General features: G+C 37.6%; 1 protein-coding gene across 3 annotated transcripts; it reads left to right on the top strand.

Annotated features, from left to right (window-relative positions):
- The first annotated feature begins 4908 nt into the window (after nt 1-4908).
- On the top strand, nt 4909-15688 carry ZNF300 (zinc finger protein 300). 3 transcript variants are annotated; one of them, XM_047730629.1, is made up of 7 exons: nt 5792-5877; nt 6539-6579; nt 6903-7000; nt 9359-9430; nt 11551-11677; nt 11905-12027; nt 13127-15688. In XM_047730629.1, exons 5-7 carry the CDS (start codon nt 11644-11646, stop codon nt 14683-14685), a joined length of 1716 nt encoding a protein of 571 aa, XP_047586585.1. In that variant the 5' UTR covers nt 5792-5877; nt 6539-6579; nt 6903-7000; nt 9359-9430; nt 11551-11643; the 3' UTR covers nt 14686-15688. The 3 variants fall into 3 exon arrangements, with proteins under 3 accessions (XP_047586584.1, XP_047586586.1, XP_047586585.1); XM_047730628.1 differs by lacking the exons at nt 6903-7000; nt 9359-9430 and adding an exon at nt 4909-5037 and having other exon boundaries at nt 5751-5877; XM_047730630.1 differs by lacking the exon at nt 6903-7000 and having other exon boundaries at nt 5783-5877.
- Nucleotides 15689-24372: the final 8684 nt, after the last annotated feature.

Genomic DNA, 24372 nt, shown 5'->3' with positions numbered 1-24372 from the left:
GTACATTCAAAGAATATTATATACTATCTCTGTCCCCTCTATCTTTTCTTCTTCCCTGTGGTAGGCAGTATCTTTTATGGGCAATGATTCCCACCTCCTGATATTCACAGCCTTTGCAATACCCTCCATATGAATAAGTAACATTGAACCAATAGAATATGGCAACATAAGGTGAGTGTTACTTCTGTGATTAGGTTTTAAAAGACTGTGACTTCCATCTTGCTTACAGACTCTTTCTCCTGCCTCATTAGATATATAAGTCACAGGTTGGAGAGTCACGCATGGCAAAGTACTGTGTGTAGCTTCCATCCAACAGCCAGCAAGGATGTGAATGCCCTTCATTCAACAATCCTTGAGACAGTGCATTCTGCCAACAATCATGTCATTGAGCTTGGAAGTGGATCTTTCCTCATTTGATCCTTCAGATGAGACCCCAGCCTAGGCCAATACCTTGATGATAGATTTATGGGAGACCCTGAAGCAGAGGACCCAGATAATCCATGTCCAGATTCCCAACACACAGACACAAAAAATATGTGTTGTTTTAAGCCACTAAGTTTTGGGTTAAGTTCACATATTAGTAGATAAGTAACAGCACTCTTTACAGATACTATTTTGATCATTTATTCTTCCATTATTTGCTTTTTATTTTTTGGGTAAATATATATACAGTTGATCTTCATTTTGCCATATCTTCAAATTTATCTAATTTCTAAAATTGACCTATAACCCCCAGACCAATGTGGTACTTTTGTAGTCATAGCAGACATGCACAGAACAGTGAAACATTTGAGTTGCCTCATGCACACATTTCCGTGTGAGGCTGAACTGAGAGGATGTTCCTTCTCTTGTTCCAGCTTTCAAGAGGATGGAGACAACATGGGCAGTGTAATATAGTGTTAGAAACTCCAGTGCTGGGGCCACTCTGGTAAATCCAACTCTGGCACCGGTAAGTGGAGTGACCTCAGGTAAGTCACTTAATACTTCGGAACTTCATTTTCTCTTTTGTAAAATAAAAAAAGAATCTACCAGGATGAATTGATTTTAAGGTTGTTGTAAAAGTTGTACAAGTTGTAAAATTTACAAAATTGCAATTTAAGATTATAATTCCTGTAATATATATGTATTATGGGTGTATGTGTCTTATGTATATGTATGTGAATATATATTTATATATTTCACCTAGGAGCAATGTTTCAGCATTCACTAATTCTGTTTGCAGCAGCTTTATATAGAACATGACTATAATGAATAATGGGACTTGACTGTATAGATATTCATTCATTTTCATATTTTATAAAACTAAGTGGTAATAAACCATTTTTATTTTTCCCCATAACATTATATCCTAAATTTCACTCCATATAGTTATGAGATTTTTCTCTTACTGATAATACGTTTTATGTGTATACCGTAATTTATACAACCAGACCTCTGTTAGTAGATGTTTGTCTTTTAAAAACATGGCCAAAAGATTACTCATTGCAATACTAAAAATAGTATTTTCTTATTTTAGTATTTACAATATTACAATATTAAAAACAGTATTGTATTGAATAATCTTTTGACCTTTTCTTGGTCCTTTTTTTTGCTTATTCATCTTTGAAATATATTCTTTCAGAAGTGGGGTTTCTGAATCAAAGGTTAAAAGCTATGACAATAACTTGACAGTTCTCCCCTTAAGAGGTGGGGCTCAATTCCCATTTGATTGTCAGTGGGCAGGCCTTACTGAATCACTTTTAGCAAATAGAATACAGAAGCAGTAAGGAGATATCATTTCCAATTTAGGTTTTAGAAAGACTGTGGCTTCGGGCGCCTGGGTGGCTCAGTGGGTTAAGCCGCTGCCTTCAGCTCAGGTCATGATCTCGGGGTCCTGGGATCGAGTCCCGCATTGGGCTCTCTGCTCAGCAGGGAGCCTGCTTCCCTCTCTCTCTCTCTCTGCCTGCCTCTCTGTCTACTTGTGATCTCTCTCTGTCAAATAAACAAATAAAATCTTAAAAAAAAAGAAAGAAAGAAAGAAAGAAAGAAAGAAAGAAAGAAAGAAAGAAAGAAAGAAAGAAAGAAAGACTGTGGCTTCTGGGCGACTGGGTGGCTTAGTCGGTTAATCAGCTGCCCTCGGCTCAGGTCATGATCCCAGGGTTCTGGGATCAAGTCCCACCTTGGGCTCCCTGCTCAGCAGAGAGCCTGTTTCTCCCTCTCCCTCTGCCTGCCGCTCTGCCTACTTGTGTTCTTTATCTCCCTGTCAAATAAATAAATAAAATCTTAAAAAAAAAAAAAAGACTGTGGCTTCTATCTTATGTGCACGTGTATGCTCTCTTTTTCTCTCTCCTTTGATTCACTTGGGCTTGGTAGAAGCCAGCTATCACAATATGAGGTAGGCATGAGGAGGGGGAAGACCACTACCATGTCAGGATAATCAAGTAGCCTATAGGAAGGTCCACATAGTAAGGAACTGAGCTGGGAAATTATATTCTGAGACTTATCATCAGCCATTTGATTGACTCGGAAAGCATATCTTTCTCCATTTGAGTCTTGAAACGACTGCAGCCCCGGTACAACCCCATGAGACCGAATCTGAACCGTCCAGCTAAGTGGTTCCCAGACTGAGTCACAGAAATGTGTGACAACAAACATTTATGGTTGCAAACTGCTAAGTTTCAGGTAATTGATCACACAGCAACAGATAACTAATACATGTATTTTTGCTAGCTATTGCAAAACTACTTATACAGGGGTTGTATCGTTTTTCTGTCCTACCAATAATACATGAGAATTCTTGCGTCCCATGGCCTGATCAACACCATATATTTCCAGAATTAGAATACTTTTTTAAAAAACAAGCTAATAAATGAGAACTAGTATCTTACTGCAGCCTTAATTTGCATTTATTTCATTATGAAGGAATCTTCTCCTTCAGTTTCTTGTTTAATGAGATACATTAAGGACAGCTTCTCATCACCCTTTGGATGGAGAGCTGCAGTTTTTACAATTCCTACAAGGCTCTCCATGGTTTGGCCCCTTCTGGTATCTACAGCTTCCACTGGCATCACTCCTTGAGGATCCTGAATTAATCATCACTGTACCCTTAGTGCCTAAGGCAGTAGCTACACTGTCTTAAGCCTGAGGCATGCGATAAAAAAAATAAATATAAAAATTTATTAAATATAAAAAATAAATAAATGTAACTGGGAGTTTAAAATGAAGGGAATCAGCTGCCCACTTCTTATCCTCTTCTTTGTCTTGACCAAAAGTTAGGCCTCTCTCTTCCCACAGTCATCTAAGCTTTGGCTCCTCCCTAAGTTTAAACACAAACCAAAGCAATATGTATATGCAGAACATCCTCCCTTAACAGCTTTTTCTCAAAATCTGAGGACTCCCAGAAACATTTTAAAGTGCCCTGTTTTTGCCACATGCACACTTCTACCCCTTCAATGTTCCTACTAACCGGTCTTAACCCTATGTTTAAAAAAAAGGAGGGGGGCAAAAAAAACCCGGAGTAGAGGGCGGGGTCAATTTGATTTTGAGATGCTTGCAGATTTCTCAGATTGAAGTGTTCTCCCTATTGCAACCTTTTTTTTTTTTTTTTTTTTTTTTAAGATTTTATTTATTTGAGAGCGAGAGCACGGAAAGGGAGAGGGAGAAGCAGGGTCCTTGCTCAGCAGGGAGCCAGATGCAGGACCCAGAGATCAGGACCTGAGCCACCCAGGTGTCCCGGCAATCATCTTTCTGAATAAAATCTCTCCCTAAGTCCAAATTTGTTCTTACTTGACATGAAAAATTAAAGTGCTCAATGTAAAATTGCTGCTCATTTAATTACATAAGCCAAAAATAATGGCTCCTTTGAAAACCATGATTCAAAATCGGATCTATTTCAGCCCATGAAACATGTTAACACACAGAACACACACACACACACACACACACACACACATATTCATTTATATTTTATAAATATATAAAAGCCTGGCGTAAGACCTAAACGTTACAGTAGGTTCGTTATTTTTTCACGTGATGTTTTCCTGAAATCTAACCTCGCTCGCTTCCTCTCCATTTTTTCCCCTTGTTTTTCAGTCTCCCTTTTGCCTGTCTCAATCTCCCTCTGCCTCGGAGTCTCCCGCGTTGTGTACTTTAGCGTCCCACTTCGGTTTCTCTGCGCCCCGTCTGCAGCCTTCCAGGCTGCCATCGCCGCCCACACAGGCCTCCCCTTTGCCCCTCTATCGCGGCCCCGATTTCCTCCCGCTTCTCAGCGACATCGCTCGGGGCCTCAGTCTCTTCCCTGTCTCTGTTTTCCTTTCTTCCTCCCTCCTCCAGTAGTAATTTCCCCTAGAGGATTCCTTACAACCGTTTTTAAAAAGTTGTTTCTGCGATTTATTCCCCTCCTCCGCCCCGCCCCAGCCACCCCCTCCACCATTTCGGCTCCTCTTTCCCACCGGGCATCTCCGCGGAGGGGACTGTACCAGTCCACGGTTCACCCCTCTCAGCAAGTACAACCTCCGGGGGTGCGGCTGTACCATTTAAAAACACGTTCAGTGTCGTCAGTGAGAGTACTTTAACATCCCCAATTCCTCCTCCTTCACCAAATACAATCTTTTAATAGAGGTCGGTGCACTCAAACTTCTTCCCCAATTCTCCTGTAAAAGCTCTCTGCAAAACTTCGCACCTCAGTGGTTTGTATTATCCTCCCTTCCGTCATCTTGCCTCCAGCCTTCGCTGCCCCCGTGGCACAGTCCAAATTTAGGAATAAATCGAATTCTTCCGCCGTACGGACCCAACCGGACTCCCAAGGTGGCGGCTCCCACCATGAGGCACAAGCCTGGGAGCCGCCATCTTGCCTCCTGAACAAAGCGGCCGAGGCTGCCGAGTGGGCAAAACCGCCCAGTACGGAACAGCGCAGGCTCGGGAGCCCCGCGCTGCACTCTCCCAGACAGGAAGCGGGAGAGTTCGCCAGTATGGCTGTGACAGCCGTCCCTGCTAGAGTGGTCGTGGGCGGCTCCGGGCATGATAACAGAGCCGCAAGGCAGAAGGCGGGCATGTGCGGTGAGTCCGTTTAATTGGTAACAGGAGGGGAGGGGTTCGTGAGGATCAGTGGAGGTTTATGAAGTCAGGGGTGGGGAGGTTTGTGCCATCAGTGTCGGGTTTTGGGGGAGTCAGGGTTGGAGTGAGGGATGAGATTAGTTAGTAATTGGGCAATGATGTGTCAGTGATGGGGTTGTCTGTGGGATCAGAAATGGTGTGTAAGGGGACTGACTGGGGTCAGTGATTTAGGGGACTCTGGCGAATCAGTGAGTGGGGAGGGGGCTTGGACTAAATGACCAGGATATCCCTTTCGTGGTCGGTGATGTGGTCATGGGGAAGTTCTGTGGGTGTGTCATTGCTAGGCCCTAGGATTCAGAAATTTGGACGGAGCAATAATGTGATCAGTCACGATGATCAGCCCCAATTTACTGGGAAAGACTTTTACATACAGTTAAAATTGCCACAGGTTTTAGGCATCCCTTGATTTCTTAAACGTCAGACCCCTTCTCGGTTCACTATTGCACCCAGAGCCTGGTGCCTCCCCGCCGCCCCCCCATGATCAGTTTGAAACAAGACCGAACAAATAAAAAAGGATGCATTATTACCAAAAGTGTGACTTGCGGCCTTTTCCTAAGCTTGTTGAAGTCATTTTATGTTTTATTCAAGAAACACTTAACTGCACACTTGCCGGGTACCCAGACATGAGCATCGCTATTTTGGTTGTTTCCTTCCAGATCAGTTTTGACAACGCCTAGAAAACAACACGTAAAACAGTCTCTCTGTCATGGGAGCATTCAGTGCCTCTGAACCAGTTCAGTCTTGTCTGCATGACTCCTCCTGGGGCTGAGAAAAATCGACCAGGTATATACCATCCTGCATTGCAGTATATTCTCTTTGTATAAGTGGTTCCAACCTATCACCATTTTTATACGTAGATGACTGCACTGTCGAAAACCTGCAATTACAGTTTAAACAGAAAACATCTTATAATTAACATTTTAGTCCATGAATATTGATTGGCAGGAGAATTTGTCCTGAGTTGAGGGAAAATATGAAAGACCTCTTGGTAGATTATTTGAATTCAAGTGTTGATTCTTTCCGGGGAATAAGGGAATACATTTCTCAGTTTTCCATTTGGTCATGGCCATTCTTATTGCCAAGGAAGTCCATCTGCTGCTAATCTTACTGTAAATCTATTCATGTTTATTGCCTTATAAAAATATTCTCCCAATAGAATTACTGGTTCATAGGGGAATAATAAGCTGTTAGTGAGTCAATATGAAACATATCTATACAATTAAATCATCTTGATCAAGTTCTGTTTATTATAGTGTAGTCATAAGAGGACTCCTTCACCTAGTGCTTCCTGACCCTTCTACAAGGACCAAACAGCCTTGTGCCTTGTTGTCCATCATCCACCTGATGTCTAGTGGTGAATGTTTCTGGATTGGTGAATGGGGAAGCTGCAGACCAAGTCTAGTCTGTGAAAATGTCCTTTTCATCACCAGTTTTGCTCTTTCAGGCATCTGCCCTTTTAGAAGAGAGCAGAAAATGAAGTCCCAGGTGAGTTGTTTTTATCTTTAATTTTTAAAATTTCCTCTTTCATTTTCTGCCCAGTCAAATGGGAAAGTACAGACAGCTAAAATTTGGAGTAGGGAAAAGGTAGCCAAAATAAAGATCAAGACCTAGAAAGGGTTTCTAGGTAACATATGGATAACCTGGCCTGAAAACATTTTTAAAAATGGATGTACCAAGTTTTCTGATCTTGCAGACATCATCAGTGTCCTGATTTGCAGTCTTCTAAAGAGAAAACAGATACATTTCTCTCCATTTTATTTCTTGCTGCATAAGACTAAAACAGATTTCCATTCTGGGTCTTTCTCTAGGTGATGGAGTACACAGTGTTCTCACCAACACTCCTGGGGTAAATGCAACAGTAGCTTTCTTAAAGCTGTATCATCAAATGATCTCTTTTAGAGGGAAGGTATCATAATGCCATAGCCAAATGCCTTGAACCTTAATCTTCAGAGCTAGGCTCATCAGACTCCGGCCTGTAGGCCAAATCCAGTTCTCTATTTTTATGAATAGTTTCACTGGCAGCACAGCCATAACCTTTGTTCACATATTGTTGTCTGTGGCTATTGCCTTGCCACAATGACATCGTGGGTAAGTACAACAGAGACCGTATGGCCTGCAGTGCTGAAAATACAAACTTTATGGAAAAAATTTGTTAGATTTCTGGTTTAGAGAACCGAATTGATTACAGAGGCTTCCTATTGTCCTATTGTCTAAATAACACAGAATGGGTACATTTTGAATGGTCTTCCAAAATATATTTTCCTCCCAAAGGGCAGTTCTTAAATTATAATTATCTGGCAAAGCTTTGTAGAGCACAGGCCTCTGGTGCTCATACCCTTTGCTGTGACTTCAGATTATGTAGGATCACTGTCCAACTTAAGACCAGTTCCTTCTCTGCGCTTCCATTTTTAACAGTCTGTCTTACTTTTTCTCCTTGCCAACATTGGCTATATGCAGAGTATATAAATTTTAAACTATATAAATGATAAAAATTTAAAAACTGACTTTTTAACTTAAACTCTCATCCCCCTGGGATTATCAGTGTTCACCATTTGTTTGTAATCTTCCAGACATTTTCAGTATGAGTGTAACTGTGATCAGTGTGTATGTATGAAAGTACAAATATCCGAGTGTCTCTTTTTTGTGTTTTTCCTTTGGAAAATAATGTTACAGTAAACATTCCATGCTGCAACTGGTTTTTTAATTTTACTGCCTCGTGTAAAGGTTTTTGAATATCTTCCCATGACAGTACCCAAGTTTCCTTATTTTCTTGGCAGATGCATAATATTTCTTTGCAGCCTGGTTGGACTGGGACTGTTTTTTTCTCTTTAAAACGGATATTGGAATCCTTATAGGGTTGTTGTGAGAGTTACGCAAATCAAACCATGCCTGGAAGTGTATCTGGGGAGGGTTTGTTCCACATTAAGTGTTAGTTGTTGTTATTTTTAGTATTGTGTCATCATCACTGTTATTGTCAAATCTAGAAATCTCATGTATATTTTACAGTAAAGCTTACCAAGTGAGTTCTATTGCAAAAAGATGGGGTTGTTTTCTTTTGGATGTCAGTAGCTTCTGATCGTGCTGTCCAGCACAGAGCCACCAGCCACGTGTGGTCACTAAACACTTGAAATTGGCTAGTCTGAATTGAGATGTGCCGTAAGTATAAAATACACACTGAGTTTAAAGATCTAGTTCCAAAAAGCTCACTAATAATTTTTAAAGATTGGTTACACTTTGAAATGATATATTTTTTTAAAGATTTTATTTATTTATTTGACAGAGAGAAATCACAAGTAGGCAGAGAGGAGGAAGCAGGCTCCCTGCTGAGCAGAAAGCCCGATGTGGGGCTCGAACCCAGGACCTGGGATCATGACCTGAGCCGAAGGCAGCGGCTTAACCCACTGAGCCACCCAGGCGCCCCTCGAAATGATATTTTGAATATATTGGGAGATATACATATATATATATTTGAAAATTGGTTTTTGATTGTGGCTACTGGAAAGTTTAAAATCACCTATCTGGTTAGTCTTGTATTTCTGTTAGAGCAGCTTTAGAGAAGGAAAATGGATTTGTTATTAGCCTAATACATCCAGCTGCCAGAACTAATTAATTGATTATAATCCTCTCCCTGTTGGAAGAGGGATTTATTTTTTCCAGAGTGTCCAGAAGTGAAGTCATTGTTTGCACACATGTCTATTCTTCCTTTCTCTTTCTAACACCTGCTCTCCTCCAACTCCATTCTCCCAGTCATCCAGGCCACAAAAAAGTGTTTATAGATTATAAAAGTACAATTTTCCACTGATTGTGTACTATATTTTTCTCACAATTCACAAAATTTATACATATTTAGTTTATTGACGCATTTGAGTATAATTTTTTTTAAGACTTTATTTATTTGGGAGAGAGAGCATGCACAAGTGTTGGGGGTAGGAGCAAAGGGAGAGGGAGCAGGAGAACCCCACAAAGGGCTTGATCCCAGGACCCTGAGATTATGACCTGAGCCAAAGGCAGACACTTAACCAACTGAGCCACCCAGGCACCCCAAAGCATTTGAGTAAAATTAATAAAGCAAAATATGAACATTAGAATTACATCTATTAATCTTCCTGTCAGAATGGATTTGCTCTACATTCCACATGTATTTTTTTTCCTCATGTCACTTTTCTTCAGATCAAAAGACTATAACTGATTAATGCACAATAGTATTTTTAACTAAACATGAACTTCCTTTTATTCTCTATAATCGTCATTCATTCCTTTTTAGCAAACAGTTTGTTGAGTACCTAATGTGTGTCATATGCACTGGCTGGCTGTGGAGTATCTCAAGAAGATTTAGGTATGGTTTTTTTCTGGGAGGAATGCAGAGGAAACTTGGGTAAACAGATATGGAAACCAGTCTTGACAAATAAAAGTTCTGTAATAGACATGGGAGCCAGGAACTGCTAAGGCAGAGCTGGGGAGCAACCAGCTTTCCAAGGAAGTAGAAAATAGGCATTGAAGATTATTGAACTTTGGATCATGAAGGAAGTAGGATAAGGATGAGAAATATTTGCGAAAGTAGAAAAAGTAGAGTGGTTTTAGGAAGGCTGAGAATTTGAGGAAAACTGAAAAATAGGGTGTTTCATGGGAAGTTTGCCCAAGGGTGTTATTAAAACAGTAAGATACAAAAGATCTTATTTACAATATCAAGGAGGCAGTGTGGAGTGCAGTGGTCAAGAACTCAAGCTCTCGATTCAGAACACCTGCTTTTAAATCTGCGAGTTAATCATACATTCAGTGTATATAATCTCTGCCAAGTACTTAACCACTCATCTGCAGTTTTTCTCATATATGTAAAATGAGAAAATTAAGAAGGCTGTTTAAAGGACAAACTAAATGCCTGGCAGCTTGATGGTGTGAATATGGGACTTGGTGTGGGATCAGAGGTCCCTTAAGGTTGAGATGGCTGAGATGAGACTGATTGTGTATGCAAGGTTGGAACCTAAGGATGCTTTTAAGCAGGGCAATGTTGCTATTTGAAACAGTGTTTAATTTTTCTTTTTCTGAAAGCAACATTTGATAATAATGAAATTTTTAGGGGGAAAAGCTGAAAAACAGTTTAAAATAATAGAGATCACTCAGGTTCTGCTATTAGATGACAACTGTTGTGAACATGCTGGTGACATAATTAAAATAGTCACTTTTCCCTCCAAAAATACCTTATGACTACTCTTTTTTTAAATATTTTTTAGCTTTTTTTTAAATTTTATTTTTTATAAACATATATTTTTATCCCCAGGGGTACAGGTCTGTGGCCTTATGACTACTCTTACCCACATCTCTTATTTTAATGTCACATCAATAATCTGTTACTTTTTTTTTTCATCACTTTTTCTGCGTATTTGTCATTATATCTGTTTTCAGTATTGTAATTGATGTACTTCATTATGTTATTAAGTACTGCATATGTAAGGAAACTATTCATTGAGAAGAAGCTATGATTATTTTCCTATAAAATGAGGGGATTAGATTATGATTTTCCAGAACTCTGACATTCTGTGATTCTCCATATGTGTGTTTTATCTTTTAATGTTTTACTTTTTCTGCTCTATAATTATTTTTTAATGTTTTGCTTTCTCTGCTCTATAATTATTACTAAAAGTCTTCCCATGTTTTGTTTTGTTACTTTAATGTTCTTGGCTGTCTTTTTAGAGTTTAAATTTTTGCTCATCCAGAATGTATGTTTTCTGTTATCCAAGACGTAAGATATGGTGTATTCGTTTGCCAGAGTTACTGTGGTAAAGTACCACAAACTTGGTGGACTAAACAACAGAAACTTATTGTCTCATAGTTCTGGTAGCTAGAAGTCAAAACTCAAGTTGTCAGCAGCGTTGGTTCCTTCTGAAGGCTGTGAGGGAACAGTCGATTCTAGGCCTCTCTCCTTGGCTTGTAGATGACCATCTTGTGTCTCTTCATATCATCTTTCTTCTACGTGTGTCTGTGTGTCTATTCAAATCTGTCCTTTTGATGCAGACATTAGTCATTTGGATTGTAGACTCATGAGATTATACCTCATAGAATTACATCTGCAATGGCCCTGTTTCCAAATAAGGTCACATTCTGAGAAACTGGTGGTTAGCACTTTAATATGTGAATTACAATTCTACCTTTAACATATGGATTCAATGTTAATTCTTGTTCTGTTGACTACCCAGTTGTTTCAGTATTATTCTTTGAATAATCTGTCTTCCTCTCAGTTATTTGCATGCTGCCCTTATCATTTATTAAGTTACCGTTTGCATCAAGTAAGCATCTTCTGTTTTCCTAATCTGTGTCTGGCTCTTCTTGTAAAGCCAGGATTTTGTTTTATTCCTCCCAAATACCGTGATGCAAAACTAGGTGTAGTTTAGTTTTATATACTGCAGTAGAAATGATGAGAATGATCACTTCAGATTGAACAAGAATATACTATTACAGGCCTTAGTATCATTCAAGGATGTGGCTGTGGATTTTACCCAAGAGGAGTGGCAGCAACTGGACCCTGCCCAGAGGACCCTGTACAGGGATGTGATGCTGGAGAACTTCAGCCACCTGGTCTCAATGGGTAAGGATGGCTTCCCTGCCTAACTCAGACTTGCCCATCCAAGTGCCTTTCCTCATCAGGTGCTGTGGCTTGTAGTTCCTGACATATATAATGACTTTAATGATCTTCAGACCTTCCCATATGGAGGTCACTGTTTTTGCTAAGGGCCACCTGGATTGCTTCCTTGTAGCCTTCCTGAAACTACACCTCCACTTTTTCCCAATTCCTCTGTGATTTCCATTTAATAGGATATCCAGTTTCCAAACCAGATGTCATCTCTAAGTTGGAACAAGGAGAAGATCCATGGATCATAAAGAGAGACATACCAAATTGGATCTATCCAGATGAAAATCAGGCAGATGGGAGACAAGGGAAGTGAAATATCAGTTTGTCTTGTTTTCTTAATTGATTGATGCCTGAGGTTTACATTCTGTTCCTACTGAAATCTCTATTCTTTGTCCCTGTGCTGAGAATTTAGTAGGCATTAAACAAATAATTAAATAATTGTGAGCTTTTATAAGGGGGAGCTATTTCTTATTGATCTTTCTCTCTGCATATATGTATATCTTTAACACCTTTTATGAGAGGGCAATAGAAAGGCAAATTCCTTCCAAGAACATAGGTCGTATTTTAGATAGTAAGACCTTCAGGTACATGGCTCTACACAATTATATGGCAAATATAGTTGCTGTTTTAAAAATTAGAGAAAATGAGAATCTAAAGATACAATAATTTGAGAAGGCATTTTCCAGAGCATGCAGCTGTAGCTTCTTTGAAAGTATATAAAGTGTTGATGATGCTAAAGGAGGAGGTTAAAGGCAGATTGTGGTGGGGAGAGCATATGTGAACAAAACCTGAGGTTAGAGAATTAAGGCTTTTCTGAGAGAACTTTGCTAGTTTCCCTTGGTTCATATAGAAGGTATTTATGACAAGTAGTGGAATATAATCTTGGGTTCTAAGTGTGAATCTGATTCTGAATCCATAGCAGGATCTTGGATTTTTCTGTTGCTTGTATTAGTTTTTAATTAGGAAACTAGACTGAGGAGAGTTTAAATATTTTGAGTACAGAGGGACCTTGTTTCAGTGGATAGTGGTGGCAGGATAAAAGTCGTTAAGTATATATAACAATGGTTTATAAGAAAAATGAATTCAAAAGCTCAAAAAGGTTTCCATTTAGAAAGCAGAGAAAATGGAAAGATTCTAAAAGAATAATTCAGATTAGAGTGGTAACAGAGATACTTTTCTGTGTCCTTCAGTTCTAATTTTCCCATGAATTTTTTTCTCTTTAACATCCTTTCCCATCCATTCATCTGATCGTACTCTATGCTGTACTGTCCTACAAGATGGCCTGTCACCATCCCTGTGTTCTGAGTTCATCAGCTACATTGAATTAGTCATTTGTTCTGTTCTTCTGCATTCTGTTCATTGTTCTTTACAGTTGTTTTATTTTTTTCTTTCTTTTTTTTTTAGACAGGAAAAGTAACCTTGACAACCCCAAATCATGTATTTTGGGGTCTGTTTCCTTCCGTAATAATATCCTGAAAGGAGTCACAAAGGATGGTTCATTTTACTCCATCTTAAAAGTCAGTCAAGATGGTGGCCAGCTGCAGAGATGTCAGGAAAACCAAGACAGACTTTTCAGGCAAGTAGCAGTCATCAACAACAAAACCGTGACTGTGGAGTCAGGCCATAAATATAATCCACTGGGAAAAATATTTCACAAGTGCATAGAGCCAGATACTTTAAGGCAAAGATCCCATAACTATGATGTATTTAAAAAGAACTTGAAATACAATGTTGACCTACGCAGCTGTAATAAGAGCAATTCAAGAAAAAACCCTGATGAGAGTTTTGGGTGTGGAAAATCATCTAGCCATGGTGCATCTGATTCTAATCTTGAAATAATTCACAATGGAGTAATGCCCTGTAATAATAATCAGTGTGGAAACATTTTTAATAGTAAACAATCCCTTATTCAATATCACAATGTTGAAACTAAGGAGAAAACCTGTGTATGTATTACCTGTGGAAAAGCCTTTGCTAAGAAGTCACAGCTCATTGTACATCAACGAATTCATACTGGAAAGAAACCATATGATTGTGGTGCATGTGGGAAAGCCTTCAGTGAGAAGTTTCATCTCGTTGTACATCAGAGAACTCATACTGGGGAGAAACCTTATGAATGTTCTGAATGTGGAAAAGCTTTCTCTCAAAAATCATCCCTCATTATACATCAGAGAGTTCACACTGGGGAAAAACCCTATCAGTGTAGTGAATGTGGGAAAGCCTTCTCCCAGAAATCCCCCCTCATTATACATCAGAGAATTCACACTGGAGAGAAACCTTACGAATGTAGAGAGTGTGGGAAGGCCTTCTCCCAGAAGTCACAGCTGATTATACATCATAGAGCTCATACTGGAGAGAAGCCATATGAATGTACTGAATGTGGGAAAGCCTTCTGTGAGAAGTCCCACCTCATTATACATAAAAGAATTCACACTGGGGAGAAACCCTACAAATGTGCTCAATGTGAGGAAGCCTTCAGCAGGAAGACAGAACTCATTACACATCAGTTAATTCATACTGGGGAGAAACCTTATGAATGTACTGAATGTGGGAAGACCTTCTCCCGGAAGTCACAGCTCATCATACACCAGAGAACACATACTGGAGAGAAACCCTATAAATGCAGTGAATGCGGAAAAGCCTTCTGTCAGAAATCACATCTCATTGGACATCAGAGAATTCACACAGGAGAAAAACCTTATATATGCAGTGAATGTGGGAAAGCCTTCTCTCAGAAGTCCCACCTCCCGGGGCATCAGCGCATTCATACAGGAGAGAAACCTTACGTGTGTGCTGAATGTGGAAAGGCCTTTTCCCAGAAGTCAGACCTTGTTTTACATCGGAGAATTCATACTGGGGAAAGACCTTATCGGTGTGCTGTATGTGGTAAAGCATTCATCCAGAAGTCACAACTCACTGTACACCAGAGAATTCATAACAATGGTAAAATTATAATGAACTGAACACAGAAAAGCCTTCTCAGTATTAGCTCAAGCCTTAAAAATACTAAGAACCTGATTGATACTTATGGGACATCTTTATAGATAAAATTTAATAAGAGAATTCATGTCTATAGTGAGATGATACCTAGCTCAGCAAAGATGATGGAAAATAATCTTAAATGAAGAACACTTTCAACATGGTATGTAAAAATTTTTAAAGTCATGGTCTGTAGAACAAATTATGTATATAAACTATTGTCAAGTGACATATTCTTTATTATGCCACATTAACAATAACCAGACATTGTGAAATTGCTAATATTAGCTTGGCATAATTTTGGCCATACAGTAAGTCCCAACAAAGGACATGAAGAAAGCTTGAGTTAAAAAACAAAACAAAAACAAACCATTCCTAGAAACTACATCATAAGGAGGGGCTTAGCATGACCCCTAAAGATATATGTAAAATTCTTGTACAAAGATGGAAATATGGGTGGGTCAGATTCAATACAGGTGATGTTTATGCATTTTCCCATTTCAAGCATATAAGTTGACCTGTCTCTCTGGAAGGATCCTGGACCTTGAAATGATGCGCCTTGACCAGATCTCCGTTTTATTCTTCCTCCCTGAGTTTGGTATTGTGGAAATGGTTAGGTACTGAGCCAGATGGCCTTGTGTTTTAATCCTGGCTCAGCTATTCACAGATTGTGTGACTTCAGGCAATCCTGTTTCACCCATCTGAATATTTTTTTCTTATCATTAAAAAAAAAAAAAGTACAATGTAGAGCACGTTTTCAGTTAATATTAGTTCTTTTTAACTTTCTATCCTGCAACTGGATGCTAAGACTAATGTGTAAAAGCTGCATCTAAACTTGCTTTGCATTTCAGACACTCTGCTTTTGATATCCCATTCCCACGACTGTTCATTTGACCCTGGTGGCCTTGATTCTTGGTATGTTAAAGTGACATTTTATGATACTTTTATTATTTTTTACATACATTTATATAAACTGTGGTCATTACACATATAGAGTCTGTCTAATGTTTCTTCAGTTCTTTTCTGACTCCCACCCTGTAGCCCCAACTGTTTTCCCTGGGAACAAAGGACACTTGCAGAGCAAAACTCTTGGCATGAGAAATTATGCCTGCCACAGGTTTGAGAACTTGATATCGCTGAAATATCTCCTGCTCTCCTCCCGTGCTTCTGCCTGTTGCTCCATGAGCAGCTTTAGATGAGGACCCTTGTTGGAGGTGTCTGCAGAAGAGCAATACTTGACAAGAATGAGGGGGAGTCTGTATACTTATGTTCACATAGTTCTTCATATAGTTCCCACTTGGTTCCTTCACATTTCCTGCCCACCGGATCCTCTTTCTGAATGGCTGACCTGTCTCTGGTGAAAAGATGGGGACCCTCTGGGTGAGAACCTCTGTAGGGGAGAGGGCATGCCTAACAGGGATGTGGGAAATTCTTAGCCTGTGTGGACAAATTCTTGGTTTCATTATGAACAGTGAGCTGAGAACACTGTCAGATGTAAATTGCCCATTCAGACCTGGGAAAGGAGGCCTAGGTGTACATCTTTGAGGTTGAGCTACTCTGAGGTTTTCTTATGGAAGATGTCCCAACTGATCCTGATGAAGGCATGAGAAGGACAAAAAAGGAAAAGGAAAAAAAAAAGATAATTGTGTGAACACACAGAAATTTAGGGAAGAGTGAGTTCTATGTAGTGACAGCTATGGAACTAATGTAAATATAACAAAGATTCGTAATTCCTACTTTACAGGCCTCCCATTTGGTTTTCCACTGTCACAAACCTCCAGGCAACCTTGATCTGATGATGGGCTTCTATAAGGATCCCAGTTTAGACTTAGCACCTACTGATTTAATACTTCACTTCTTTTTTGAGCATTTTATTAAAGGAGCTGGTCAGTGCAATGAAGCAAGAATAGGAAAATGGGCATAAGGATTAGAAAGGAAATGGTACTATGGACATTGTAGGTTATGGAATTATAAGAAAAGCAAAAATATATTGATTAAGTATTAGAAATAAAGGAGTTTAGTTGCTTTATACAGTTTTAATACTGAAAAATAAACTAATTCTACATACTAGCAGCAGACTGAAAATTTAAAGATACCTTTTACACTAGCATCAAACATGTGAAACACCTGAAATAAATCTAATCATGTAGTCTAGGATCTAGGACCACTATATATAAATTATAAAATATTACTGAATAAATTAAGGCTTAAATCAATTGAGAGATTCATCAAGGCTGAAAGCCTCAATATTAAAGATGCCTATTTTCCCTCAAAGTGCTTTATATATTGGGGAGGCAAGGAAAAGAATTAAAATCCAAAGGAATAAGCCTATCATAAACACAGAGTTAGCTTATTTTATTATTGAGCAGCAATATATACCATATAGCATGCAGGTAACCAGCAACTGGCTACAAATTTCTGTGTGGATTTTTAGCTCTATTATATGGAATTAAAGCTACAGTTGTTATGAATCATCCTACTGTTAGTAAATGGCAGATATTCCATTTTTACCAGTAGTTACAATTCTGTATCAGGCTTATTCTGATAGTCTATTCTTCATAATTTTAATGGTACCTCTTCCTATTGGTTGCCCATGGCACTGGATGTAGCACATGTGATTATTCGTATCCTTTGGCATTACTTAATAAAGATCAATTTCCCACAATATTCAATGCATTTCATATCAAAACCTTTTTTGGGAGGTTTTACAGTTTAATTATAAAATCACATGTGGAGATGCTAAAAGGCCAGAATAGCCAAGATACTTTTGAAGAGCAAATTTGGAGAATTTACCAGAATAAGACTTCCCATAAACTAATAATAATTAAGACAGTGTGGTATTACAAATGGGTAGTCAAATAGACCAATGGTAAGAGAATCCAGAAACAGACAGTTACCTGTAGATCTTGAGTTATGACAAAGGTGGCAATGTAGAATAGTAAGAGAAAAGTGGTACTTCAATAAATGTTTCTGGTTAAGTTATTCATACAGATAAAACAAAAAATGAAAACTTAAATTACTGCATACTATTCACAAAATCAGTTCCACCCAAACCAGTGATAGAAGGAAATATATTACAATAAGTATAGATCAGGCAAGAAGAAAGCCACTCAATAGGTTAGAATAAAAACATTGTGAACTAAACTCCAAGAAAGTAAAAAAGGAAGTGAAAAAAAGAAGATAAAAATAGAGGGGGAGGGGCACCTGGATGGCTCAGTGGGTTAAAGCCTCTGCGTTTGGCTCAGATCATGATCCCAGGGTCCCAGGATTGAGCTCCACATCAGGCTCTCTGCTCAGCAGGGAGCCTGCTTCCTCCTCTCTCTCTCTGCCTGTCTCTCCACCTACTTGTGATCTCTGTCTGTCAAATAAACAAATAAAATCTTAAAAAAAAATAGAGGGGGAAAAAAAACCCATAAGATAGGAAGGACAAAACAACATTGTTGATGAAAAAGATCATTAATCCCATGGCAAAACAAAGAAAAATAAGCCATACATATCTGTAATAAACAATGAAAGGAAACAGCATCACTTCAGAATCTACAGATAATTGAAAGATCTTAAAAAGATTTGAATACAACTAAATATTTAAAAAATAATGCCAATTCTACAGTGTCTATTCCAGAAGGGAAGAGCAAGGATCTCAGTCGTATATTATGAGGCTAGCATGACTATGATGCTAAAGCCAGACAGTGACATACAGAAAAACAATTGGTGACCAATGTTTCTCTTGAACACAGACCACAGCCATCCTTAACAGAATATCTGCACACCAAATTTACCAGTATGTCAAAAGAAAGTACATCATAGCCAAGTAGGGTTTAATTCAAGAATGCAAGTTTGGTCCAATATATGAAACCAACTGGTGTACTTCATCATGTCAGTAGCCTAAAAAAAAAATAATAATAACTATATGATCATTTCAATTGATCCAGGAAAATTATTTGACAAAATTCCACATCTACTTAGAACAAAAACTCAGCAAGCTATAAATAAAGGACAGCTTCCTCCTATTGCTACAAGGCGTCTGTAAAAAAAATCTAGTCATCATATTTAATGGTGAAAGACTAAATGCCCCCAAGCATTTTTTCTTTTTTCTGAAAGTCAAAGCTGTATGCTTTGTTCTTCCTAGTGAACGCCCTGCTGGTGATCTTAGCTACTGCAGTAGGGAAAACAAAAAAGGAAGTGGTGAGGGAGTAGTGCATACATTTGGGAAAGGAAGAAATAGAATTGTCTCATTTGCAGACAACATGGTCTTTTACACATAAGATCTCAAAAACTACAGAAAATCTAATAGACTTTGTAAGTGGCCTTTGTGGGGAATTTAAGAAATGAGCAAAGGATGAAAAAAAGAGGCAAACTAAAAAACAGACTCCTAACTGAAAAAATAAACCCAAAGAGGGGTGGGGGGTGGAAATGGGTGAAATGGGTAATGGAGATTAAGGAGGGCACTTGTGATGAGCACCAAGTGATGTATGGAAATGCCGAATCACTATATTTTACACCTGAAACTAATGTTAAACTGTATGTTAACTAACTGGAATTAATAAAAAAAAAAAAAAAAACTGGTTAAAAAGTGGCTCTTGCAAAATATCTAAGTAAATGGAAAGAGACACTGTGTTTATGGATGGAAAGATTCAGTGTTAAAACATTAATTCCCGGGGCGCCTGGGTGGCTCAGTGGGTTAAGCCGCTGCCTTCGGCTCAGGTCATGATCCCAGGTCCTGGGTTCAAGCCCCACATCGGGCTTTCTGCTCAGCGGGGAGCCTGCTTCCTCCTCTCTCTCTGCCTGCCTCTCTGACTATTTGTGATTTCTCTCTGTCAAACAAATAAATAAAAATCTTAAAAAAAAAAAAAACATTAATTCCCCTCAAATTGATGTGTATATTCAATCTAATCACCCACAAAAAATTCCAGGAGGAATTTTTGTAGAAATTGACAAGCTGACTCAAAAATTTATATGGAAATGCAAAAGACCTAGAATAAACAAAAAACCTTTAGGGAAAAGAAGAGGAAGATTCATATTACCTTATTTCAAGGCTTATAAAGTTAAAATAATCAAGCCTGTGGTATTGGTATGAGAATAGATATGTCAACGGAACAGGATAGAGAGTCTATAAACCAAACTATGCATATATGGGCAACAGATTTTCAACAAAGTCGTCAAGGTAACTCAATGGACAAATGGTAGTCTTTTCAACAAATAACTGGAATAATTGGAAATCCATATGCAAACAACAACAACAACTTTAATCCATAGTTCGTTCACACCATATACAAAAATCAACTTGAAATAGGTCATGGACATACATGTAAAAGTAGAAACTATAAAGTTCTAGAAGGAACAGAAGATTACTGATTTTCGTTATGCAAAGGTTTTTCAGGCAAGACACACAAAAAGGCATTAAATTAAAAATTGGTAAATTAGAGTTCATTATAATGATACCTTGTGCTTTAAATGGATTAGAGAGGTTCTAATACTTTCTGCCACAGGAAAATCATGTTTTTCTGAGTTGATGGGACTAAAAATCACAGATTTCTCTAGGAATTCATTCAGTTACCATCCAACACTTATCATGCAAATCTGGATTTGTGAGAGATCTCAGGTAATCCCTGAGAGGGTTATCTGGAATCTTCTCCAGTTTCCTGAAGGACTATACCTCTTTCACTCCACGAGGAGTTTCATAATTTTGTTGACAATAGACTACACACCCGTCATGACTTACACCTTCACCGCATCGATGCATGCCATGTCACCACACCCTCTTCGACTCTTTTCACTGACTAAATAAGACAGCATCTTCATATAAAGGCTGATATCAATATTTTAAAGCAGGAGAGCTATTTTGAAGCACACATTTTTCAATCCTCAAAACAAAACAAAAAGGTGTTTTTAACTCCTTTCTTTTATACCTAAAAGAAAACCAAAATATCTAACAAACAAACAAAAGAGCTACTTAGTTTTTGTTCATCAGAAGTCATAACTCAAGCCCAGGTATTCTGATTTCAGAGTCCACACTTAAAACCACTGTGTTGTGCTGCCCATCCTGCTTGGCTCTCTCTTCTCAGTTCTTTGAGCTAGTTCATGATTTGTGATGCCTGCACAAAGGCAGCATATCATTGTCGTCTATTGGGCCAACCTTCATTTTTGACCAAAAAAAAAAAAAAAAAGTCTACACTAAAAAAAAAAAAAAGCTAACTTTTAAAATCACTATTTTAAACAAATCAAAATTTTATCTTAACCCTTAAGTTTGGGTGTTCAAAAGGACCTATCCTATGTCCTGGCAATGAGAGCTGATTGGAAACACATAAACATGGAAATCAGGCTGGATTTTTAAATAAGCTAAGAGAATCAGTGCGTAAACAACATTGGGGAAGCCATTGATGCTGCATATTCAGTGCACCCCCTTAAGCTTGGGCTTCGAAGACTGGACCATATAGAAATATAGTCCTTTGGGAGGTATGTCTTAATTAATGATACTCTTTTTGTTTCAGGGGGTGCCAAAAAATTACCAGCAGACACTGGCTCTGGATTTTGTTGATGTGACCAAGAGGAAGCCTGATCAAATGTCTTATATTGCTTTGAGATTCCTTATCTAAGGAAATCCTTGGTGAGCTCCTGGATATGGCTGTTTGAAGAAGGTCATACCATCCATAATTATACTTGTGAAAGGTAGGCCAAGCCAGTCACTGGAAGGACCATAAGGCATAATATTAAAATATTAAAATATAATATATATAATATTAAAATATATTATTATATAATAGTAAAATATAATATTAAGATATTAAAATAATATTTTTCATAATAATATATTGTAAGGCTCTCATACTGTACATGAAGTGTTATATTACTTGCAGGTATATTGGGACAAACTAAAAGTATATAGTAGAAATGTTAAATAAACCACTAAAATAACAAAACAGTTCTCATTATGGTCCAAAAAAAGGATAAAATGGAATCACAACAAATATACAATTAACCCAACTGAAAGCAGAAAAAGGGAAAAGATAACAAAAAATAGATAGGACACATAGAAAACAAAATTGAGATGATAGGCTTAATTTAACAATGTAAACAATCATATTAACTATAAATGATCTAAACACCAATTAAAAGAATAGGTTGTCATATTGGATAAAAAAGCACAGCCCAACTTTATACTACCTACAAGAAACACACTTTAAATATAAAGACATAAATAGGTTAAAAGAATGAAAAAAGATATAGCAGGCTAACACAATTAAAAATGAAACTGAAGGAACTATAATAATATTAGACAAAATATATTTTGGAACTAAGAATAATTACAAGGAATAAAGAAAAATACTTCATAATGCTAAAGGGGTCAGTTTATTAAGAGGATGTAATCCTAAAAGTTTACACATCCAGTAGCTGAACTTCAAAATGTATGAAGCAAAAACTGATAGAACTATAAGGAGAACTAGACAAATTCACAATTGTAGTTGGAAATTTCAGTCCTGTCTCTTAGTAATTAATTGAATAAGGACATAAGCAATCAGCCAGGATATACTAGATAGATTTGAACATCATCACTACCAACCAACTTAACCTATTTAACATTTGTAGAACATTCCACCCAAAGATGACAGGACATATTCTTTCTAAGAGCATGCAAAATATTTACCAAGGAGGGTCATATTCAGGGGTCATAAAACAAGTCTTAATAAATTTAAAAGATAAAGTTGTGTTTTCTGAGCACAACAGCACTAAATTAGAAATTAGTAACAAAAGTATCTGGACAATCCCCCAATATTTGGAAATACATCCTTTAAATAATCCACTGATCAAAGAAAAAAAATCAAAAGGGAAATAAAGTATTATGAACTGAATGAAAATGAAAATATAACATACCTAAATTTGTGGATTGCCTCTAAAATAGTACTTAGAGGGAAATATGAGGCACTAAATACCTTTATTGGAAAGGATGAAAGGCCATAAGTCAATAACTCACTTTCCATCTTAAGAAACTAGAAAAAGGAAAGAAAAAAAAAAACTCATGGTAAACAGAAGAAAGGAAACAATCATTCAGAGAAGAAAGCAAATGGAAAAAAAATAGAGAGTATATAGTTGACTGTTGAACATCATGGGGGTCAGAGGTGCCAATCCCCCATGCAGCTGAAAATCTGCAGATAACTTTTGACTCCCCCAAAACTTAATCACTAATAGCCTGCTGTTGACTGAAAACCTTACTGATAACGTAGTCAATTAACACATATTTTTAACACATATTTTGTATATGTATTATATACTGTATTCTTCCAATAAAGTAAGTTAGGGAAAAGGATATATTATTAAGAAAATCACAAGGAACAGAAAATATAACTAGAGTGCTATACTGCATTCATTGAAAAAAATAAATGTATAAGGAGACCCACACAGTTCAAATCCATGCTGTTAAAGGATCACCTGTAACAGAACACAAATGCAGGCTTTTTGGGGAGACTGATGTGAGTCACAGTCTCATCAGGATACAAGAGAGAAGACAATCAGAATCAGAATGAGAGAAATGACATAACTACAGGATTTGCAGACATCCAGATAATAATAAGAAAATATTATGGATATCTTAATGCCAGAAAACTTGATAACTTAGATTAAATGGACAATTCCCTCGAAAGATCAAAATACAAAAATCAAATGTACATCCACATACTAACAACAATCATAAAACTGAAATTAAAAAACAGTAATAATAATAGCATAGATATATCTAATAAAATATATGCAAAATCTATACACCAAATACTGTAGAACATTGCTGAAAGAAAAAGAACCAAAATAAAGGAAAACGTATCTGGTAGGTTGGGCAGTAGACTCAAGATATCAATTCTCCTTTAATTGATCTATATATTTGACATATCTTAACAGGCAATTTTTGTTCATTTTTGTAGAATTTGATGGACTGATTCTAAAATTCATATGGAAACATGAAAAACCTAAAATAGCCAAAAATTATTGAAAAGGAAATATAAATTTGGAGAGCTTACTACACAAGTTCAATACTTTGTGTAAAATTACAAAATTATAGTATGAAGACAGCATGGTACTAGTTTAAAGTTAGTAAGATATGTATGACCCCACTTCAATAAGGCCGTGGAATAGGCTAAGTTAATCTATTGTATAAGATATCAGAATTGTACATCTGAAACTAATAGATCACTGTATGTTAACCGTACTGGAATTCAAAAAAAAAAAAAAAAAAAGTGACCGTAGTGGTTACCTCAGTGAGTGGATTAACTGGGAAGGGACATGAAGGAACATTTCCGTTTGATGAAAATGTGCTGGTATGCACAATACCAGTATAATTGGGTATGCATTTCTTAAGACTCATTAGTGACAGTGACAAAGTGTTCTGGAATGTGAGAGGGCCAGAAATGTGGGAGGTGAACCTAATCCTTATCCCCCAAGATCCAGTCCAGCAGAACCTTCCTGGCCACTAGATCCCTCCTGGTTCTTTCCATTTTCTACCTACAACCTACAATTTTATTTTCTACCTAAAATTTGGCATATCCTATGTATGTTTATATACACCTTAGTACAAGTTTCTCTTTACTCCCGTCTCTAACCCAGATATTAGTGGTTTCTGTTTCCTCCCTGGACATATAGGCTTGGACCTTACTAATTCCACAGCCTTTGGAGGTCTGCAGACC

Source organism: Lutra lutra, chromosome 5 (assembly GCF_902655055.1).
Source record: "Lutra lutra chromosome 5, mLutLut1.2, whole genome shotgun sequence".
Taxonomy (NCBI): Eukaryota; Metazoa; Chordata; class Mammalia; order Carnivora; family Mustelidae; genus Lutra; species Lutra lutra.
This window is presented reverse-complemented; position numbering and strand designations above follow the sequence as displayed.